General features: G+C 45.9%; 1 protein-coding gene across 4 annotated transcripts in view; it reads right to left on the reverse strand.

The window, feature by feature from the left end:
- Positions 1-20,963, reverse strand: part of B4GALT6 (beta-1,4-galactosyltransferase 6) — a 57,107-nt gene extending 36,144 nt beyond the window's left edge. For 3 of the 4 annotated variants that reach the window (XM_050942027.1, XM_050942030.1, XM_050942028.1), the window contains exon 1: positions 20,160-20,963. In XM_050942027.1, the coding sequence (XP_050797984.1) occupies positions 20,160-20,274 (115 nt within the window). In that variant the 5' untranslated portion in view covers positions 20,275-20,963. The remainder of the gene's footprint in view (positions 1-20,159) is intronic. The other variant, XM_050942029.1, reaches the window with a different exon arrangement.

Here is a 20,963-nt window from a genome sequence, read left to right on the forward strand (position 1 = left end):
ATGAAAACCTCCAAGCTTAGTTACCAGCTTGGACCTGGTAAAGCTGCCACCACCCAAAAAATTAGAGTGTTTTGGGGCACTCTGGTCCCCCCAAAAACCTTCCCTGGGGACCCCAAGACCCAAATCCCTTGAGTCTCACAACAAAGGGAAATAAACCTTTTCCCTTCCCCCCCCCCCCCCGCCTCCAGGTGTTCCTGGAGAGAGACACAGAAGCAAACTCCGTGAATATAAACAGAGGGAGTCCACTCTCTCTATTTCCAGTCCTGGAAACACAAGCACTTCCCTCTTCACCCAGAGGGAATGCAAAATCAGGCTAGTAAATCTAACACACACAGATTTCCTCCTGACTTCTTCCTCCCACCAATTCCCTGGTGAGCTGCAGACTCAATTCCCTGGAGTTCCCCACTAAAGAAAACTCCAATAGGTCTTAAAAAGAAAGCTTTATATAAAAAGAAAGAAAAATACATAAAAATGGTCTCTCTGTATTAAGGTGACAAATACAGGGTCATTTGCTTAAAAGAATATTGAATAAACAGCCTTATTCAAAAAGAATACAATTCAAAGCACTCCAGCAACTATAGACATGTAAATACAAAAGAAAAAAAAACAATCCCTATTGTTTTTATGATCTCTGTACTCACAACTTGGAAACAGAAGATTAGAAAGCAGGAAACAGAAATCCCCTCATAGCCGAGAGAGAGTCAGGCAGAAGACCCAGAACAAAGGACTCACACACAAACTTCCCTCCACCCAGAGTTGAAAAAATCCTGTTTCCTGAATGGTCCTCTGGTCAGGTGTTTCAGATACTTCTTTCCAGGTGAAAGAGACGTTAACCCTTAGCTATCTGTTTATGACACGCCCCCCAAATTGCAGACAGTGGGGAACCTCACTGGCGGCGATTTCCTCCTAGAACTTTAAACAGAGTAATACAACACATGCACCTTTACCTATACCACTAAGTATATAACTAACAGACTTCTACAGTTTAAGAACACTTTTTAACTACTGGATTCTGGGAAACTCTCACGGGAGAGTGCATCAGCTACTTTGTTAGAAGCTCCTGAGATGTGCTGAATTTCAAAATCAAAATCTTGGAGAGCTAAATTCCAACGAAGAAGTTTCTTGTTCTTCCCCTTGGCAGTATGAAGCCACTTTAGTACAGCATGGTCAGTTTGTAGCTGGAACTGCCGTCCCCAAACATATGGGCGTAGCTTTTCCAGGGCGTACACAATGACGTAGCATTCCTTTTCACTGACTGACCAGTGACTTTCCCTCTCAGACAGTTTCTTGCTGAGAAACACGACAGGATGGAAGTTGTGATCCGTTGCTTCCTGCATGAGAACTGCTCCTATACCACGCTCAGATGCATCAATGGTTACTAGGAATGGCTTGTCAAAGTCCGGGGCCCTGAGCACAGGGTCAGACATGAGCGTTGCCTTAAGTTGGGTAAAGGCCTTTTGACACTCATCAGTCCACTTAACTGCATTTGGCTGGGTCTTTTTGGTCAGGTCGGTCAGTGGGGCAGCGATTTGGCTGTAGTGTGGTACAAATAGCCTGTAGTACCCGGCCAAGCCTAAGAAGGATTGGACCAGTTTCTTTGACCTTGGGACAGGCCACTTTTGGATAGCATCCACCTTGGCCTGTAGGGGGTTTATGGTTCCTCGACCCACCTGGTGCCCCAGGTAAGTCACTCTGTTTTGGCCTATTTGACACTTTTTGGCCTTAACAGTCAGTCCGGCCTGCCTGATGCGCTCAAAGACCTTTTCCAAGTGTAGTAGGTGTTCGGGCCAGGAGTCTGAAAAAATGGCCACATCATCGAGGTAGGCAACAGCATATTCTCCCAGTCCTGCTAGTAGACCATCTACCAGCCTCTGGAAAGTGGCGGGTGCATTTCGAAGGCCGAAAGGAAGGACATTAAATTCATACACCCCAGCATGGGTGACGAATGCTGACCTCTCCTTGGCAGGTTCATCTAGCGGTACTTGCCAGTACCCCTTGGTTAAGTCTATTGTAGAGATGAACTGGGCACGTCCCAACTTTTCCAATAGCTCATCGGTGCGTGGCATTGGATAGTTGTCCGGACGAGTTACCGCATTTAGCTTACGGTAGTCCACGCAAAAGCGTATTTCCCCATCTGGTTTGGGTACCAGAACCACTGGAGATGCCCATGCACTGGTAGATGAGCAGATTATACCCATCTGTAGCATGTTCTGGATCTCCCGTTCTATAGCAGCTTGGGCATGAAGAGACACCCGGTAGGGCGGGGTTCTAATGGGGTGAGCATTACCTGTGTCAATGGAGTGGTATGCCCGTTCAGTCCGTCCTGGGGTGGCTGAGAACAATGGGGCGAAGCTAGTGCACAGCTCCTTGATTTGTCGCCGCTGCAGACGTTCCAGGGTGGTTGAGAGGTTCACCTCTTCCACGCCACCGTCTTTTTTCCCTTCATAGTAGACACCGTCAGGCCACTCAGCATCATCTCCCTGGACTGTAAACTGACAAACCTGTAAGTCTCTGGAATAGAAAGGCTTGAGAGAATTAACATGGTACACTCTGGGCTTTAGTGAGGAATTGGGAAATGCTATGAGGTAGTTCACAGTTCCCAGGCGCTCTTGGATCGTGAATGACCCTTCCCATGATGCTTCCATCTTATGGGCCTGTTGCGCCTTCAAGACCATAACCTGGTCTCCTACCTTGAAGGAACGTTCTCTGGCATGTCTGTCATACCAGGCCTTTTGCTCTTCCTGAGCATCCTTTAGGTTCTCTTTAGCAAGGGCTAAGGAGTGTCGGAGGGTGCTTTGTAGGTTGCTTACAAAGTCCAGAATGTTAGTTCCTGGAGAAGGCGTTAACCCCTCCCATTGCTGCTTCACCAACTGTAATGGCCCCTTAACCTTGTGACCATACACAAGTTCAAATGGTGAAAACCCTAAACTGGGATGTGGTACAGCCCTGTAGGCAAACAGCAACTGCTGCAACACTAGGTCCCAATTATTGGAGTATTCGTTGACGAATTTACGTATCATGGCCCCCAAAGTTCCATTAAACCTTTCCACCAGGCCATTGGTTTGATGGTGGTACGGGGTGGCAACCTAGTGGTTCACCCCATGTGTGTCCCACAGTTTTTGCATGGTCCCTGCCAGGAAATTAGATCCTGAATCTGTAAGGATGTCGGAGGGCCAACCTACCCTGGCAAAAATGTCTGTTAGGGCCAGGCACACAGTGTCAGCCTTGGTGTTGCCTAGAGCTACTGCTTCCGGCCATCGGGTAGCAAAGTCCACGAAAGTCAGTACGTACTGCTTTCCTCTGGGTGTCTTTTTTGGGAAAGGACCCAGAATATCCACAGCTACTCGCTGAAATGGGATCTCAATTATGGGGAGTGGCTGGAGAGGTGCCATGACCTGGTCTTGGGGTTTTCCCACTCTTTGGCATACCTCACAAGACCGGACATACTTGGCAACGTCCTTGCCCATCCCATCCCCTCCCAGTGGAAGGACTTCCCCAACCGGTCCTTGGTTCTGTTCACCCCAGCATGGCCACTGGGATGATCATGGGCTAAGCTTAAGAGCTTCCCCCGGTACTTAGTTGGAACCACCAACTGTTTTTGCGGCTGCCATTCTTCCCGGTGTCCATCAGAAAGAATCTCCTTGTATAAAAGTCCTTGGTCTATAACAAACCGGGATCGATTAGAAGAGCTGAGAGGCGGTGGGGTGCTCCGTGCCGCCGCCCAAGCTTTCTGAAGGCTGTCATCTGCTTCCTGCTCAGTCTGGAACTGTTCCCTTGAGGCTGGGGTCACCAGTTCTTCCTCAGACTGTGGACTTGGGCTTGGTCCCTCTGGAAGCGATGTAGGTGATGGGGTCGTTTCCGTTGCTGGTGAACCGCTCTCCGCTGGTGCACCTGAGGGTATTTCAGGCTCAGGCTGAGCCTTTTGGGTATGGCTGTCTGTTGCTTCTGCCAGTTTTGGCTCGCTGGTGCCCTCCGGCGTTGAGTTTGAAGATGGGGTTGCACTTGCTGGTGCTGGTTGCTGTTCCAGTTCCGGGCCTGGGACTGCAGGTGCTGTGGCTGCTTCAGTGGTTGGCATGGAATCCGGGTCCACTACCTCTGTCTGGGTCTCTGGTAACACAGACGGGGCGCCTGTGGACGGCTCAGGAACAGGAATGGGTCTGGAAGCTTGCCTGGTTTGGCTGCGTGTAACCATTCCCACTCGCTTGGCCCGCTTCACCTGGTTGGCCAAGTCTTCCCCCAGTAGCATGGGGATAGGATAATTGTCATAGACTGCAAAAGTCCACATTCCTGACCAGCCTTTGTACTGGACAGGCAGTTCAGCTGTAGGCAAGTCTACAGCTTGTGACATGAAGGGGTAAATTGTCACTTGGGCCTTTGGGTTGATGAATTTGGGGTCTACGAAGGATTGGTGGATAGCTGACACTTGTGCCCCCGTGTCTCTCCATGCAGTAACCTTCTTTCCGCCCACTCTCAAATTTTCCCTTTGCTCCAAGGGTATTTGAGAGGCATCTGGGCCTGGGGATCTTTTGTGTGATGGTGGTGTAATGAATTGCACTCGGATGGCGTTCTTTGGACAGTTGGCCTTGATATGTCCCAGTTCATTACACTTAAAGCATCTTCCATCTGATGGATCACTGGGCCGAGGTGAGTTACTGGAGACTGGTGAGGTGGAAGAATAGGGTGTCTGTGGCTTTACTTGGGTTGTATGTGGGGTCTTTGGCTGTCCTCGGTTGTAGGGTTTATGGTCGGTGTGCCCTCTGAGGTATTCGTTCCCCTTGACAGTAGCTTTCTTGCTTTCTGCCACTTCCATCCATCTGGCTTCAACCTCCCCCGCCTCGGTGAGATTTTTGGGTTTTCCATCTTGTATGTACCATGTTATGTCCTCAGGAACACCATCCAAGAACTGCTCCATTTGTATGAGGAGGTGCAGTTCTTCCACAGTTTTAACATTGTGTCCTGATATCCAGGCCTCATAATTTTTCCCAGCGTAGTAGGGGTGGGAAATGACACATCTGGTTTCCACTTTTGGGTTCTGAAACGCCGACGGGCATGATCCGGGGTTATCCCCATTCTGTATCTGGCCTTGGTTTGAAAAAGTTTATAGTCGTTCATTTACTGCTTAGGCAGTTCAGCTGCCACCTCTGCTAAAGGTCCACTGAGCTGTGGCCTCAATTCTACCATGTACTCGTCTTCAGGGATGCTGTACCCAAGACAGGCTCTTTCAAAATTTTCCAAGGCCTCAGTGTCATTACCTGCCTTGTAGGTGGGAAATTTCCTGTGCTGTGGAACCATAATTGGCGGAGGATTGTTAGGATTGGCTGGAGCCTGTTGCTTAGCCTTTTCTAATTCCAAGGTCTGGCGGTGTGCCTCCCTCTGGAGTTCTATCTGTCTTTTGTAGGCTGCATCTCCTTCTTCTTCTTGTTTCCTTCTGTGTGCCACCTCTTCTTCTTCTTGTTTACGTCGGTGGGCCACCTCTTCTTCTTCTAGTTTCCTTTTGTGGGCTGCCTCTTTGGCTGCTTGCTCTCTTTTGTAGGCTGCCAGTTTGATGCTTTCTTCCTTTTCTTTCAGCTCCACCTCTTTTTGTCTTTTTTCCAGTTGTCGCCTGTGTTCAGCTTCTTTGATTTGTTCTTCTGCCTCCCTTTTTTCCTTGGAAGTCATGGTTCCTGTTTTCTTGTGTTGGGGTGCCCTCTGGTGTTTGTTGTCTGAACTGCAGGCTCTGTTGCCTCCTGGAGTCTGCCTAGCAACAGTGCCTTCTTCCCTTTCTTCCTTTAGCTAGTCTTTTCAATGTAAAGTAAACCAGAAAAACCACTTTATTTGCATGTGTATAGTGCTGGTAATGACTCTCAATGGGAGTGCTATTGTCACAAAAGACCCTTAATAGCTCCTTAATGGTTTCTTGCTTAATATGCAAGCCACAACTGCCAGAGAGAGCAGAAAAAAAAAAAACTCTCTCTGGTTCCCTTTTAAAACCAAACTGTTTCTCTCTGCTAAAAAGCCCCTAGCAGAGAAAAGAAAAATATAATATTCCTACTGGCTTTTGGATTCTGTCTATCTCACCACTGCCACTCAGGTCATAACCTAGTCCCAGATTTGGACCTTAGCGTCCAAAATATGGGGGTTAGCATGAAAACCTCCAAGCTTAGTTACCAGCTTGGACCTGGTAAAGCTGCCACCACCCAAAAAATTAGAGTGTTTTGGGGCATTCTGGTCCCCCCAAAAACCTTCCCTGGGGACCCCAAGACCCAAATCCCTTGAGTCTCACAACAAAGGGAAATAAACCTTTTCCCTTCCCCCCCCCACCCGCCTCCAGGTGTTCCTGGAGAGAGAGACAGAAGCAAACTCCGTGAATCTGAACAGAGGGAGTCCACACTCTCTATTTCCAGTCCTGGAAACACAAGCACTTCCCTCTTCACCCAGAGGGAATGCAAAGTCAGGCTAGTAAATCTAACACACACAGATTTCCTCCTGACTTCTTCCTCCCACCAATTCCCTGGTGAGCTGCAGACTCAATTCCCTGGAGTTCCCCACTAAAGAAAACTCCAACAGGTCTTAAAAAGAAAGCTTTATATAAAAAGAAAGAAAAATACATAAAAATGGTCTCTCTGTATTAAGGTGACAAATACAGGGTCATTTGCTTAAAAGAATATTGAATAAACAGCCTTATTCAAAAAGAATACAATTCAAAGCACTCCAGCAACTATAGACATGTAAATACAAAAGAAAAAAAACAATAACCCCTATTGTTTTTATGATCTCTGTACTCACAACCTGGAAACAGAAGATTAGAAAGCAGGAAATAGAAATCCCCTCATAGCCGAGAGAGAGTCAGGCAGAAGACCCAGAACAAAGGACTCACACACAAACTTCCCTCCACCCAGAGTTGAAAAAATCCTGTTTCCTGATTGGTCCTCTGGTCAGGTGTTTCAGATACTTCTTTCCAGGTGAAAGAGACGTTAACCCTTAGGTACCTGTTTATGACAGGGGTGGGAAGATGGCTATATGGAAGTAGGCATCTTGCATGTCAAGGGCGGCGTACCAGTCTCCAGGGATGGGATAATGGTCCCCAGGGATACCATACGGAACTTCAACTTTACTAGGTATCTGTTGAGTTCCCTCAGATTGAGAATAGGTCTGAGACCTCCCTTCGCCTTGGGGATTAGAAAGTATCGAGAATAAAACACCTTGCCCTGCTCGAACTCAGGAACCTCCTCTATGGCTCCTTTGGCGAGGAGCGCTCGCACCTCCTGTAGGAGGAGTTGCTCGTGAGAGGGGTCCCTGAAGAGGGACAAGGGAGGGGGGTGGGAGGGAGGATTTAAAACAAATTGCAGGTGGTATCCAGATTCCACCGTGCATAAGACCCAGCGGTCCAATGTTAGCTGGGACCACGCAGGGAGGAAAAGGGAAAGACGGTTGGAAAAAGGAGTGTCATAAACAGATAGCTAAGGGTTAATGTCTCTTTCACCTGAAGCACCTGACCAGAGGACCAATCAGGAAACCGGATTTTTAGACCAATCAGGAAACCGGATTTTTTCAACTTTGGGTGGAGGGAATTGTGTGTCTGAGTCTTTGTGTTCTGCCTGCCTGCTTTCTCTGAGCTTTGGAGAAGTACTTTCTACTTTCTAGTCTTCTGTTTCTAAGTGTAAGGACAAAGAGATCAGATAGTAAGTTCTATGGTTTTCTTTTCTTTGGTATTTGCATGAATATAAGTGCTGGAGTGCTTTGATTTGTATTCTTTTTGAATAAGGCTGTTTATTCAATATTCTTTTAAGCAATTAACCCTGTATTGTATCATCTTAATACAGAGAGCATTTGTATGTATTTTTCTTTCTTTTTATATAAAGCTTTCTTTTAAGACCTGTTGGAGTTTTTCTTTACTTCAGGGAAATTGAGTCTGTACTCACCAGGGAATTGGTGGGAGGAAGAAATCAAGGGGAGATCTGTGTGTTGGATTGCTAGCCTGATTTTGCATTCTCTCTGGGGGAATAGGAAAGTACTATTTGTTTCCAGGATTGGAAACAGAGAGGGGGAGTCCCTCTGTGTAGTTTCACAGAGCTTGTGTCTGTGTATCTCTTCAGGAGCACCTGGAGGGGGGAAGGGAAAAAGGATTATTTCCCTTTGTTGTGAGACTCAAGGGATTTGGGTCTTGGGGTCCCAGGGAAGGTTTTTCAGGGGGACCAGAGTGCCCCAAAACACTCTAATTTTTTGGGTGGTGGCAGCAGGTACCAGGTCCAAGCTGGTAACTAAGCTTGGAGGTTTTCATACTAACCCCCATATTTTGGACGCTAAGGTCCAGATCTGGGACTAAGGTTATGACAGGAGGGGATGGATCCATCAACGAAACTGGTACAACGCCCTCGGGCACACCTTTAAAAGGAAGGTTTCAGCCCGGAAGAAGGCTTGGAGGGGTTCTGGCCCCCTTGGTTGCTGGATTGTCTGCAGCGACCATTCCTGCCTCGCCGTCTGGCGAAATCCTGCCTCTGCCGGGGTTGGGGGTAGGGCCGGCATTGCTGCTGTGGCCGGAAGGGTCTGCACGGGGTAACAGGTGTATGCATCCCCAAGGAGCGCATAATGACCCTATTGTCTTTTAGGCTTTGCAGCCTAGGGTCAGTTTTGTCAGAGAACAGGCCTTGGCCCTCAAATGGGAGGTCTTGGATGGTATACTGGAGTTCCGGGGGGAGGCCAGAGACCTGCAACCATGAGATACGGTGCATAGTAACGCCAGATGCCAGAGTACGTGCAGCTGAGTCCACGACATCTAGGGCAGCCTGCAGGGAAGTTCTGGCGACCTTTTTGCCCTCATCAAGGATCGCGGAGAACTCCTGACGTGCGTCCTGAGGGAGCAGCTCCTTAAAATTGTCCGCTGCAGCCCAGGTGTTATAATTGTAGTAGCTAAGGAGGGCCTGCTGATTAGAGACGCGGAGCTGGAGGGCCCCCACAGAGTAGACTTTCCGGCCGACTAAGTCCATGCGTCTCGCCTCCTTGGATTTTGGGGCCAGGGCCTGCTGACCATGTCGCTCCCTCTCATTCACAGATTGGACGACGAGGGAACAAGGGGGAGGGTGGACATACAAGTATTCATACCCTTTTGAGGGGACCATGTATTTACGTTCCACCCCTCGTGCAGCAGGGAGAACAGAAGCCGGAGACTGCCAGATGGTAGTGGCGTTGGCTTGGATGGTTTTAATAAACGGAAGGGCCACCCGAGTGGGGGCATCTGCTGACAATATGTCCACCACTGGATCTTGTATCTGCGAGACCTCCTCAGCCTGCAGGTTCATGTTCTGTGCAACATGCCTGAGGAGGTCCTGGTGCGCCCTAAGGTCAAGTGGAGGCGGGCTGATAGATGATGTCCCAGCCACAGCCTCGTCTGGAGACGATGAAGAGGAGAGACCCAGGAGGAGTGGGTCTGCGGAGGGCTCTGCCTGAAGGACTGCATCCGACTCCGCAGGTGGTTCGGGGTCTTGAGGCTGGGACAACCTTTCCACCATGGTAGGAGGAGGAGGACGGGAAATCGTGGCCTCAGGAACCCTGTGCTCCGAGACATTGGAATGTTAGGGGCCCGGCTGAAAGCCTTGGGCTTGATGGTACGCCCAAGGTGTCCAGAGCCCCCACTGCTGCAATCCATGCTCTTGAGGCTGGGGTTCGTGGAATGATGTGGTAGGGACATCTGTGTCTGGGGCATATAGGCTATCCGCCTGGGAGGACACAGACGGCTGGTGAGACAGTTGGGGGGGGCCCGAACGAGGTTGGTATGGGCCCCTTGCCCCCGTTGGTGAAGACCTTCTCGGTGCCGGAGACCGGTACCCATAACGGTGCCGAGATCGCGACCGAGACCTGCCACCAGCTCGGTGCCGGGAGGTCGACCGGGATCGGGAATGCCGACAGCGCGAGCGGCTGCGGGAGTCTCGGTGCCGGTAGTGATGACTAGAATCGGAACGGTGCCGAGAGTACTGGGAGGTGGATCTGCGCCGCAAGTACGACCAGTACCGCCGTGGTGAGCGGTGCCGGGACTGCGAGCGGCGCCTCAATCGAAATCTTCCACGGGATCTGGAGCGGTGCCGGGACGTAGGTGGAGATCGGTGCCGGCCCGTCGACTCCAGGGATGGAGGTTTCATGGCTGCCAATTTGCCTCTAGATTGAAGAGCCCGCACCGGCGGTGCCGGGGGTTGAGGCAGGGCAGACTCGGTCATTGCGATCAGGTCCCTGGCCGACGAGAATGTCTCTGGCATAGAGGGGACCGTCAGCTCTACCACAGGTCTCACCAGGGAGCTCACCAGGACCGGACTCGACGGACCTCTCGGGCCCGGAGTCGATGGTATTACTGGCGTAGGGGCAGCGGCAGGAGTCGGTGCCGAGCGGTCCACACGAGTCTGCTTCGCAGGAGTAGAGGCCGCTGATGTTCTTCTGTCGGGACCCGGCGCTGGGGAAGGCCGGTGCCGAGGCGTCTTCGTGGTGCTCATGCGGTCCAGTGCCGGCGTGGTGTCGGCACTCGGTGCCGAGGAAGGAGGGTTAAGAGCTGCCTCCATAAGGAGAGTCTTCAAACAATGTTCTCTCTCCTTCTTGGTCCGTGGTTTGAAGGCCTTACAAATGCGGCACTTCTCAGATATGTGCAATTCCCCCAGGCACTTTAGGCAGGCATCGTGGGGACTGCTCGTGGGCATTGGCTTTTTGCAGGCTGAGCACGGCTTGAATCCCGGCGAACCGGGCATGAGCCCAGGCACCGGGTGCGGGGAAGGGCTAGAGCCTGAACCCGCTAAACTATATACAATAACTAACTGACACTATGAACTAAATACTCTATACACTAACGATAACTATATACAACAAGTGAACAAGGAGAAGCTAGGTACGTGGAGGACAGCTATGACGCGCTCCACAGTTCCAACGACCGACATGGCGGTAAGAAGGAACTGAGGAGCGGACGGGCCGGCAGGGGTATATATCAGGTGCCATAGCGGCGCCACTCCAGAGGGTGACCTGCCGACCCACCGGAGTTGCTAGGGTAAAAATCTTCCGACGAACGTGCACGCATGGCGCGCACACCTAACTGGAATGGATATGAGCAATCACTCAAAGAAGAAGTAATCCTAACGCAGAGAGAAAGTTAACCTCTCTCTCCCCCTTCCCTGCTTTCTCCCCACAAATTCCCTGGTGAATCCAGACCCAGTCCCCTGGGGTCTCTCCAGAATAAAAAAAAAAAAAACAATCAGGTTCTTAAACAAGAAAAGCTTTTAATTAAATAAAGAAAAAACAGTAAAAATTATCTTTGTACATTTAAGATGGAATATGTTACAGGGTCCTTCAGCTATAGACACTGGGAATACCCTCCCAGCCTAAGTATACAAGTACAAATTAAAATCCTTTCAGCAAAATACAAAATTTGAACTCCTTCCAGTCAAATACACATTTGCAAATAAAGAAAAACAAACATAAGCCTAACTCGCCGTATCTACCTAGTACTCACTATTCTGGACATATAAGAGCCTGTATCAGAGAGATTGGAGAGAAACCTGGTTGCACGTCTGGTCCCTCTGAGCCCCCAGAGTGAACAACAACCAAAATCTAACAGCATGCACAAAAACTTCCCTCCCTCAAGATTTGAAAGTATCCTGTCCCCTGGCTGGTCCTCTGGTCAGGTGACAGCCAGTCTCACTGAACTTGTTAACACTTTACAGGCAAAAGAGATATGAAGTACTTCTGCTCTATTAACTCTTACTTATCTGCTTATAAGAGGAGGGGTCAACAAATGTTGACAAGGGTGATCCAGTAGATATAGATATCTCTTTTCATAAAGAGCCTTTGGTGAGGGACCTTCTGTAGAGTAAGCAGTCATGGGATAAGAGGGAAGGTCCTCTCCTAAATCAGTAACTGGTTAAAAGACAGGAAACAAAGAGCAGGAATGAATGGATAGTTTTCAAAATGAAGTGAGGTAAACAGCAATGTCCCCTAGGGATCTGTACTGAAACCAGTGCTGTTCAACATATTCATAAATTATCTGGAAAAAGGGGTATACAGTGAGGTGACAAATCTGCAGATGATACAAAATTACTAAAGATTGTACTCTGCTTTGGACCTAAGAATTACAAAGAGATCTCACAAAACTGGATGACTGGCCAACAAAATGGCAGATGTTCAATGTTGATAAATGCAAAGTAATCAACACTGGAAAATGAATTCCAACTATACATACAAAATGATGGGTCCAATAAATAATATATGGAGATAAACCTATCTCATAGAACTGGAAGGGACTTTGAAAGGTCATTGAGTCTAGTCCCCTGCCTTGACTAGCAGGACCAAGTACTGTCCCTGACAGGTTTTTGGGGTTTTTTTTGGTCCCAGATCCCTAAATGGCCCCCTCAAGGGCTGAACTCACAACCTTGAGTTTAGTAGGCCAGTGCTCAAACCACTGAGCTATTCCTCTCCCTTAAATTAGTTGTTCGGTCTAAATTAGTTGTTACAACTCAAGAAAGAAATTATACAGATTCATTGTCCACCATTCTCTGAAAACATCTATTCAATGTGCAGCAGCCGTAAAAAAGCTAATAATGTTAGGAACCATTAGGAAAGAGATAGCTAATAAAACATTAATAAAATACAAAGTATCGTAATGCTACTATTTAAATCCATAGTTTGCCCACACCTTGAATACTGTGTGTAGTTCTGGTCACCCCATACCAAAAGATATATATTAAAATTGGAAAAGGTACAGAGAAGGACAACAAAAATAATTAAGAGTATGGAACAACTTCCATATGAAGAAAGATTATAAAGAATGTAACTTTTCAGCTTGGAAATGAGATGACTAAAGAGTGATATGATGCAGGTCTATAAAATCGTGACTGTTGTGGAAGACAATAGGAAAGTATTATGTGAAGGAATAAACACCACAAGAACCAGGGCTTGCCCAATGAAATTAATAGTCAGCATGTTTAAAACAAACAAAAGGAAGTACTTTTTCGACACAATGCATAATGAATCTGTGGAATTCATTGGCATAGTTCAAAAAAGAACTGGATAAGTTCAGGGAGGACAGGTGTATCTATGACTCTGAGTGTCCCTAGCCTCTGATTGCCAGAAGCTGGGAGTGGATGAGAGGGGATGAATCACTTTATGATTGCCTGTTCTATTCATTTCTTCCAAACCACCTAACATTGATCACTGTCAAAAGACAGTATATTGAGCTAGACAGACCATTGCTCTGACCCAATATGGCCATTCTCATGTTCAATGCTACCAAGCAGATCACCGTTAATTAGCAAAGATGACATCAAGATTTACAAACTATTTCAAAAATGAAAACAATTCTGGATGATTGTGTTACCTCCTACCTTACTTTTTCTACGAAGAATTTTGAATAATTTCCTTTCTGTAGGTGGTATACCTGTGAATGTATTTTTATGACAACTGATTAACAGCATCATTATTGTGGGGAAATTTAGAAATTTTTGTTCCCCTCTGGTTTCCACCTCCTATTTCCTCTATAAAATACACAGCCAGAGTGTATAAGAAATACGTTGGGTTTCTTTGCCAGTGCTCAACTAGATTCTATTTGCTTGACATTTATTGTCCATCTAAAAGACACTTGAAGTATGAGACAAACAAGGTGGGTGAAGTAATATCTTTTATTGGACCAACTTTTGTTGGTCAAAGAGACAAGCTTTTGAGCTTACACAGAGCTCTTCTTCAGGTCTAAGGAAATTTTCTCAATGTTACAGCTAAATACAAGGTAGAACTGATTGTTTAGTAAGTTAACACATGTTTCAAGAAACCATTCAAGGTGAAGTGGCCTATTAACACTCTCCAATCATAGGTGAGAAAGGAGAAAAAAGGGTGTGTGTGTGTGTGGGGGGGGGAATTTAGTAGGTTATAGATTGTTGTAATAAGCCATAAATCCAGTGTCTCTATTCAGTCCATGATTTTTAGTGTCTAGCAAAGTCATTAATCTAAGCTCCCAGGCTCATCCTTTGAAGGTGTTGTGCAGGTTTCCTTTGAGGATGAGGACTAAGAGTCAAATGTAGAGTGATTGTTTCGTGAAGCATGTAAATAAGCAGAGATTGTGAAAAGTAAGTTGGATTACTAGAGTTCTTCCTATTTTAATAAATCACAACTTTTTTTCAAAAACAGATGAAGATTTTTTAAATATTTTTAAAATTACAGGTTCCCTTGTAACAACCAATAAGTTATTCTTCACAGAATGTTTAAATGGAAAATACCTCATTCAAAAATAATCCATTATGATACATGGATTATGAATACAATACAGTTGTAATAAATCCATATTTGAATTCTGCAAGTGGTAATTAATCATTATCCTGGTTTAAAGTATTTTTAAAAAGCTAAATTCACAATAAGGGCAAAAAAGAAACTAAAGTACAAGCTATTGACATCTACCATTTGCAAAATACAGATACTGTTCTTAACAGTATTTTAGAAGACCAGGACCAATAAGAGAAATGGCTCAACAGATACTTGTATGATACAGAATTAAATTAAAATGACAATTATTCATTTTCCAACTAAATGCTATACATACAGAAGGAAGAGTTAACTAAAGCACGCAACATACTAAAATGTAATCAGGGGCTTAAAACAAGTAAAAAAAAAATCAACACCGTAACAATTATGGAGACATGAGGAGCGATTTCATACTTAAACTTGCAATTAAAATCGGAAAGTAAAGTAAGAATAAAAAAAATCCTTGTTTCACACTTTAATTGAACTTAGTCTCCAAATTTGTCATGATTACTCTTCAGGAGTAATTGACTGTCTTATTTTTTAGGAAAATATTTCCTCTGCAGTTAGTAAATATTTTTACATGCTTTCTTTTTGTAAACTTTGTCCTGTTTCTCACTTGTCTTTGGTTTCCTATGGCTAATCAATCACACCTCCCCCTGCTCCAAATTCCACAGATGAAATCTTTAAAATAGGCCTCTTTGATTTTAAAATTAAACAGTTATTCCCTTTATTCTGGAAAACCCAACTGAATTACACCAAGAAATGCCAATCAAGCAGCTCAGATAAGTCAGCTACCTCCAAACCGCTGAAATGGACCTGCAAGCTCCCAAACTGGCAACTTGGATTTCAACTCTACCTCTCTCATTGCCACCTCCCTTCCCACTACCTATTTAAAAAAGGAGTCATGAAGGAGACCAGAATAGAGGTAGAGAAGAGATGGGAAGATGATGTCCAAATTGTCAGATACTCCACTTGCAAAGGCAGATACTATTTCTGATGAAGCATAGGAATTTTTTTTAGAAGTTCCAGTTTGATGTATCAGAGAAGTCCCTCAGACTAGGGGCTTTTCTATGCAGTGCTTTAACACTAGCATATTGTGCACTAATTAGCCTGTGCGGACCATGCTAGAACATATTAAATGTTTCCAGTACATGTTAACACAATACTGTTTGAAAAGGGACTATGTTAACATGCATGCGGGAACTTCAGGATCCACGCAGGCTAGTCAGTGCTTGACATACTAGTACAGACTAAAATTTACACCCCTGTGGTACAGACTAAAATATCATGCGGACAAGCCTGAGGAATCAGTTGCTGGGCTAAACAATGGGAAGAAGGGGTTATATGTTGAGCAAAAACATGCTTAATGGAAAAAAAATATACAGGGGGTGTGTGTGCGCGCACACAGAGATTAGCAGTGGTTGGATGACCATTCCAACAGAGCATGGGTGAGCAGTTTAACTCCCAACTGACAGAAATGTTCGCAACTCCGAACAAAATGTTATGATTGTTCTTTCAAAAGTTTACAACTGAATATTGACTTAATACAGCTTTGAAACTTTACTATGCAGAAGAAAACTGCTGCTTTTTACTATCTTAACATAAATGCAACAAGCACAGAAACAGTTTGATTACCTTGTCAAATTTTTTTTTTAAACTTTTCCTTTTTTTTTTTTTTTTTTTTTTAAGTAGTTTATGTTTAACGCAGTACTGTATTTGCTTTGTTTTCTTTTGTCTCTGCTGCTGCCTGACTATACACTTATGGCTCCAAATGAGATGTGTGGTTTACCAGTCAGTTCATGACTCTGGTGTTCCTGAGGTTCTACTGTAGAAAGATTTTTCCCACCTTTATTTATGCAATAACTAATGAAAAAAAAAATTCGTCTATTTCGAATTGTAACTATTTGAGGGAAGGATGGGGAACGTAACCCACAAAATTAGGGAGTCTGCCCACTGTGGACAGAAAACTGGATTCTAGAAGGGAGCTTGTGACCAATGGACAACTCTGATACCAATCTCTGTGCCTGCCCAACATTATCCATAGCCCTCTACAAATCAGAACTCATCTTTTATCCACATACTCCTGCATTTATGCATATGGAAATTTTCCCAGTTTTTCTTCCGTTCAGGACTCCCCCTTGCAAACTACAAGAGGGTCTCCAGAATAGGTAGCTGTATTCCGGACGCTTCAGATAAAATCTCTCCCATCTCCTAATCCCTTTCCATTACCCTCGTGTCCTAGATTTTATCATTACTAAGTAAAGCTGGTCAGGAAGAAAAAAAAATTTTGTTCCATGAGAAATTCTGATACTAATTGTTTTTGTTCCAAATTTTAATTTGAGACTATTTAAACTCTTCATTTCAAGAAGGCAAACACAAGTTATTATATAATACATATAAATATTAATATAAGACAAAACAAAATGAATCAAAATGATAAAATTGAAACAAAATGTTTCAATTCTCTCCTGTTGATTTTGATTAAATTTTTGATGCGTTTCCACAAACCCTTTGATTTTGACAAAACTGCATTTTTCAATGGAAAACTGTTCCACTGGAAATTTTTTAACAAGCATCACTACTAACAGGAGCAGGAAGAAGGGGAGAGTTACAGCTTTGTATGACTCAAGTTACTAGATGTCTTGTGGTAGAGGCATCTTCTCCCTCTTCTAGTGAACCATAAAAGGTTTGCTAGAGAGGAATTCCATTCTAATGACCTGAACAGGTCTGTCAAACTTGAATTCCTTCTAGAGGAGGCTAGGTCTTCCCAGGGAACCTGTGGAACTCCTTGCCAGAGGATGTTGTGGAGGCCAAGACTATAACAGAGTTCAAAAAAGAACTAGATAAATTCATGGAGGATAGGTCCATCAATGGCTATTAGACAGATGGGCAGGGATGGTGTCCCGCAGCCTTTGCTTGCCTGAAGCTGGGAACGGGAAACAGCGGATGGATCACTTGATTACCTGTTCTGTTCATTCCCTCTGGGGCACCTGGCATTGGCCGCTGTTGGAAGACAGATACTGAGCTACATGGACCTTTGGTCTGACCCATGGCTGTTCTTATGTAATATGGGAAGGCAAAAATGCCCTCTTCTTCCCCAACTTTCCCTGGTTATTCTTTCTTCTTACTACATCACCACTCCATATACAACCCAACCTTTTCCTCTTCATCCAACCCTCCTTCTCTCCTGCTGGTAACCCCCTCTTATCTTTCTGGTCTCAAAAAGAAGGAAACATGTCAGACAGCAGCTCTACTACAACAACCTTCTGTGGATAAGTTAGAGTTGAGCTGTCCTATGATGATTCTCTTGTGGTTTGCCGGAGAAGAGCTCCATTCTAGTGAACCAGAGGAAGTTCACCACAGCAAAATTCCATCGTGATGAATGCATTTATTATTCTAACATACAGACATTACACAAATTTCCATCTGCATTTCCACATTTAATATACCAACTGTAGAATAATTACTAACATAGATCACTCTTTCACACAAAAGTTTTCCTAACTATTATAGGAAAACATATTGCAGACATCATTTGCAATCGGACATTTCTCATTTACACACACTAATAACAACCTGTGTATTCACAAACATGATAATAACCAATAAATATGGTTGGAGTTGAATTTCAAAAGTTCTCATTGGTTACCTAAATTTTAGGGAGAGATGTGCTTGGTGTAGTTAGAGAAAGGGAAGGGAGATAGCTGATGAAGAAGGGGAATTGGTTTGAGTGCACTGATGGGGTGTTGACTGACAACTATACACAGCCTTGCTTTTTACAATTCGCTGGTGGGAGATTCAACCTAGCATTTTTAATATTATTAGATTGGATCTGATCTTAAAGCCACGAATCGGGGATAAGAGTCACACCATAAAAAATACAAAAAAAAAACCATTTCAGATGGAAATTTAACTGAAAATCACTGTGGCTTTGCATACTGACTGGCTCAGAGGACTAATGATAATAGGCCAGATGGGAGCAGGGTGAAAGACTAGCAGAACCATATACAGTTTCTCCACACATTCAAATCCAGTCTATGTCAGTAGTGACTGAATGTTTTCTTAAGGCTAATTGGATGTGTGACCTAAGGTACATGACCTTGGGCTAGACCAACAAAGACAATTCAGATTCAGCATTGCAACTCCTAACATTTAGACATGTTTCCACCTAATGGAATCCACATTCCCAAGTTAGATCACTAAGCTTCATATACAGTGCTTGGGGAAAGTTAGGTGCCTAAGACTATGTCTATACTTAAAAGGCTACAGCAGCAGAGCTGCAATGCTGCAGGTGAGCCGCTGTAGTGCTTCAGTATAGACACATACAACAGGAGGGGTTATTTTGTCATCATAGGTAATCCACCTCCCTGAGAGGCAGTAGGTAGGTGGACAGAAGAATTCTTCCATCCAGCTAACACTGTCTACACGGGGATTATGTTGGCTTAACTACGTCTCTCAGGGGTGTGGATTTTTCACACCCTTGAGAGACGTAGCTATGTCAATGTAATTTTTCAGTGTAGACCAGCCCTAAGAAATCTTCACAGCACTCTTATGAGCTAAATAAATATCATCCCAATTTTGAGGATGAGGAAACTGAGGCACAAAAACTGAAGATTCTTTAGTCATATAACACACTGATGGCAGAACCAGGAACAGACCACCGGAGTTCTGGCTCCCTGTCCCCTGCTGGAGCCACTTAAATTAAATACACCTCTTAAATAGTAAATATGCTCCCCTGTACTTGATGACTGGTACAAGTCAAGAGCCAGGTTGATTTTTTTTGCCAGGGGCTGTTCTCTTCTGTCACTGAGCAGTCTCTCAACATGTTCATACCATTTTTCTGAAGTCCTCTTAAATGAAGAACAGTATCAGTACAAGAAACACTAATCTTAAGTAACTACGGAAGTCTGGGTAAAACTGATAAAGAAAAAACACTGATTCATGCGCTGCTTTTCTAGTCTGCATTCCTATTGTCTTCAGTGTTCTACCAGAGGGCTTTCAGCTTATTAGATGATGCTTTATAGCACTGGTTGTTTCAACTCTGTGAGGTAAGGAGGGAAAGATTCTTTCAGATCATACTGACATGTCAGCCAAATTATGCCAACTGTGATTGACTATCATTTTTCCAACAAGCACCTATAGACTTTTTCCTGTTATGCATCATAGAATAATCCCAAAATATCAGCAAAGCCACTTCATTGCATTCCTCGAAATTACATCTTAAAACTTTTCCCTGCTGAGATGTCAAAAAACAAACTCCACGACGGTTAGGCAGTTACCCTGCTGTGGCCACTGTGTAAGGCTGACACTAAAAAGTTAAGTCAACTCAGCTACATGATTCAAGGGTGTGAAAAATCCACACCTCTGAGCAACATAATTAAGCCAACCAACCCCTTGTGCAGCCAGTACTGGGTTGATGTAAAAGTTCTTCCACCAACCTAGCTACTTCCCACTGGGAAGGTGGATTAACTAGTGATGGGAGAATTTTCAGCGACAGGAGGCAGTGTCTACATTGAAGCATTACAGCTGCACCCTTTTAAGCATAGACCTAGATTATATGTTTACAAAGCATTTGAAAACCTTGAATGAAAGGTGCGACAGACATATACTGTACTACCCTAACTATCCTTCAATCTCTCTCTCATCATCCCTTAAGGGGAATGTCCTTTAGTTTTAGACCTAAATTTACTTCCACCCAATAGTATTTCTGTGGCACCTCTCTTACTCTGAAAGATTTCCCCAGTGCTGTATTATTCAAAGCCCATTATCTAAAGCCTCTCTCAAAACAGACTCACTGACAGACACTCCTACCTTGGGCCTCTGTCCCAATTACATTCCTCACACTTCGGGAGTCCGGCAAGTTAAGAGATGTAGACCCCTCCACCTCACCGCCCGCCCAAGCAGAGATCTTCCCTGCTTACCTATCCCAGGGGCCACGTAGATGAAGTAGAGGCACGATGAGGAGAAGGAAAAGAAGAAGATAAAGGCGAGGATGGAGCGATTGGAGACCCGCAGCGCCTTCCCGACCAGTGACATCCTCCTCCTGGACAGGGGCTGCTGCCTCCTAAGCCCAGCAGCAGCCAGCGGCGGCGGCAGCACTTCCCAGCGGGAGGGAGCAGACTCCCATGAGGCGCACAGCGGGGCCAGCCAAGGGAGAGGGCCTCAGGCGAGCCGCCGGCGGCGGGAAGAGGCTGGGGCCGGAGCGGAGGGAGTGTCTGACAGCAGGAGCTGACCGGCGGGGGCTCGGGAGGCCGGTTGGTGTGAGGGAAGCTGACGCGAGTGGCTAGTACACGAAGGTGCTATCGGAAGGGCGGGGGCTCCCAATGGGCGCTGGGTCTGGGGCTGCAGTAGCGGTAAACACAGCACCGCGCAGGGGAGGGGAGCGGCTCGCTGGGGCTCGGGGGCTCCCTTCCCCGCTGCGCAGGTGAAACGGGGGCGCGGAGACCGGCAGAAGAGGCTGCCTCAGCGCTGCGAGCCGCGGGCCGGACCGGTTGTTCCGGCCCCTCACACAGCGGGGTAGGGGTAATCCGCCCCGCTCCCTCCGCCGGCAGCGGCAGACCCCGGGGCTCGGCAGAGGAGTCCTAGTGCTGCCGCGGGCGGGGCTGCGGTGGCTGCTGGGTGGCTCGGTGGCTGGTCATGCCGGCGGGGGTAACGGCCGCCTGCTTCCTTCCCACGGGCGGCGGCGGCAATAGCAGCAGCATCGCCGCCACCCGCTGACAAAGTCA

Source organism: Gopherus flavomarginatus, chromosome 2 (genome assembly GCF_025201925.1).
Source record: "Gopherus flavomarginatus isolate rGopFla2 chromosome 2, rGopFla2.mat.asm, whole genome shotgun sequence".
Lineage (NCBI taxonomy): Eukaryota > Metazoa > Chordata > Testudines > Testudinidae > Gopherus > Gopherus flavomarginatus.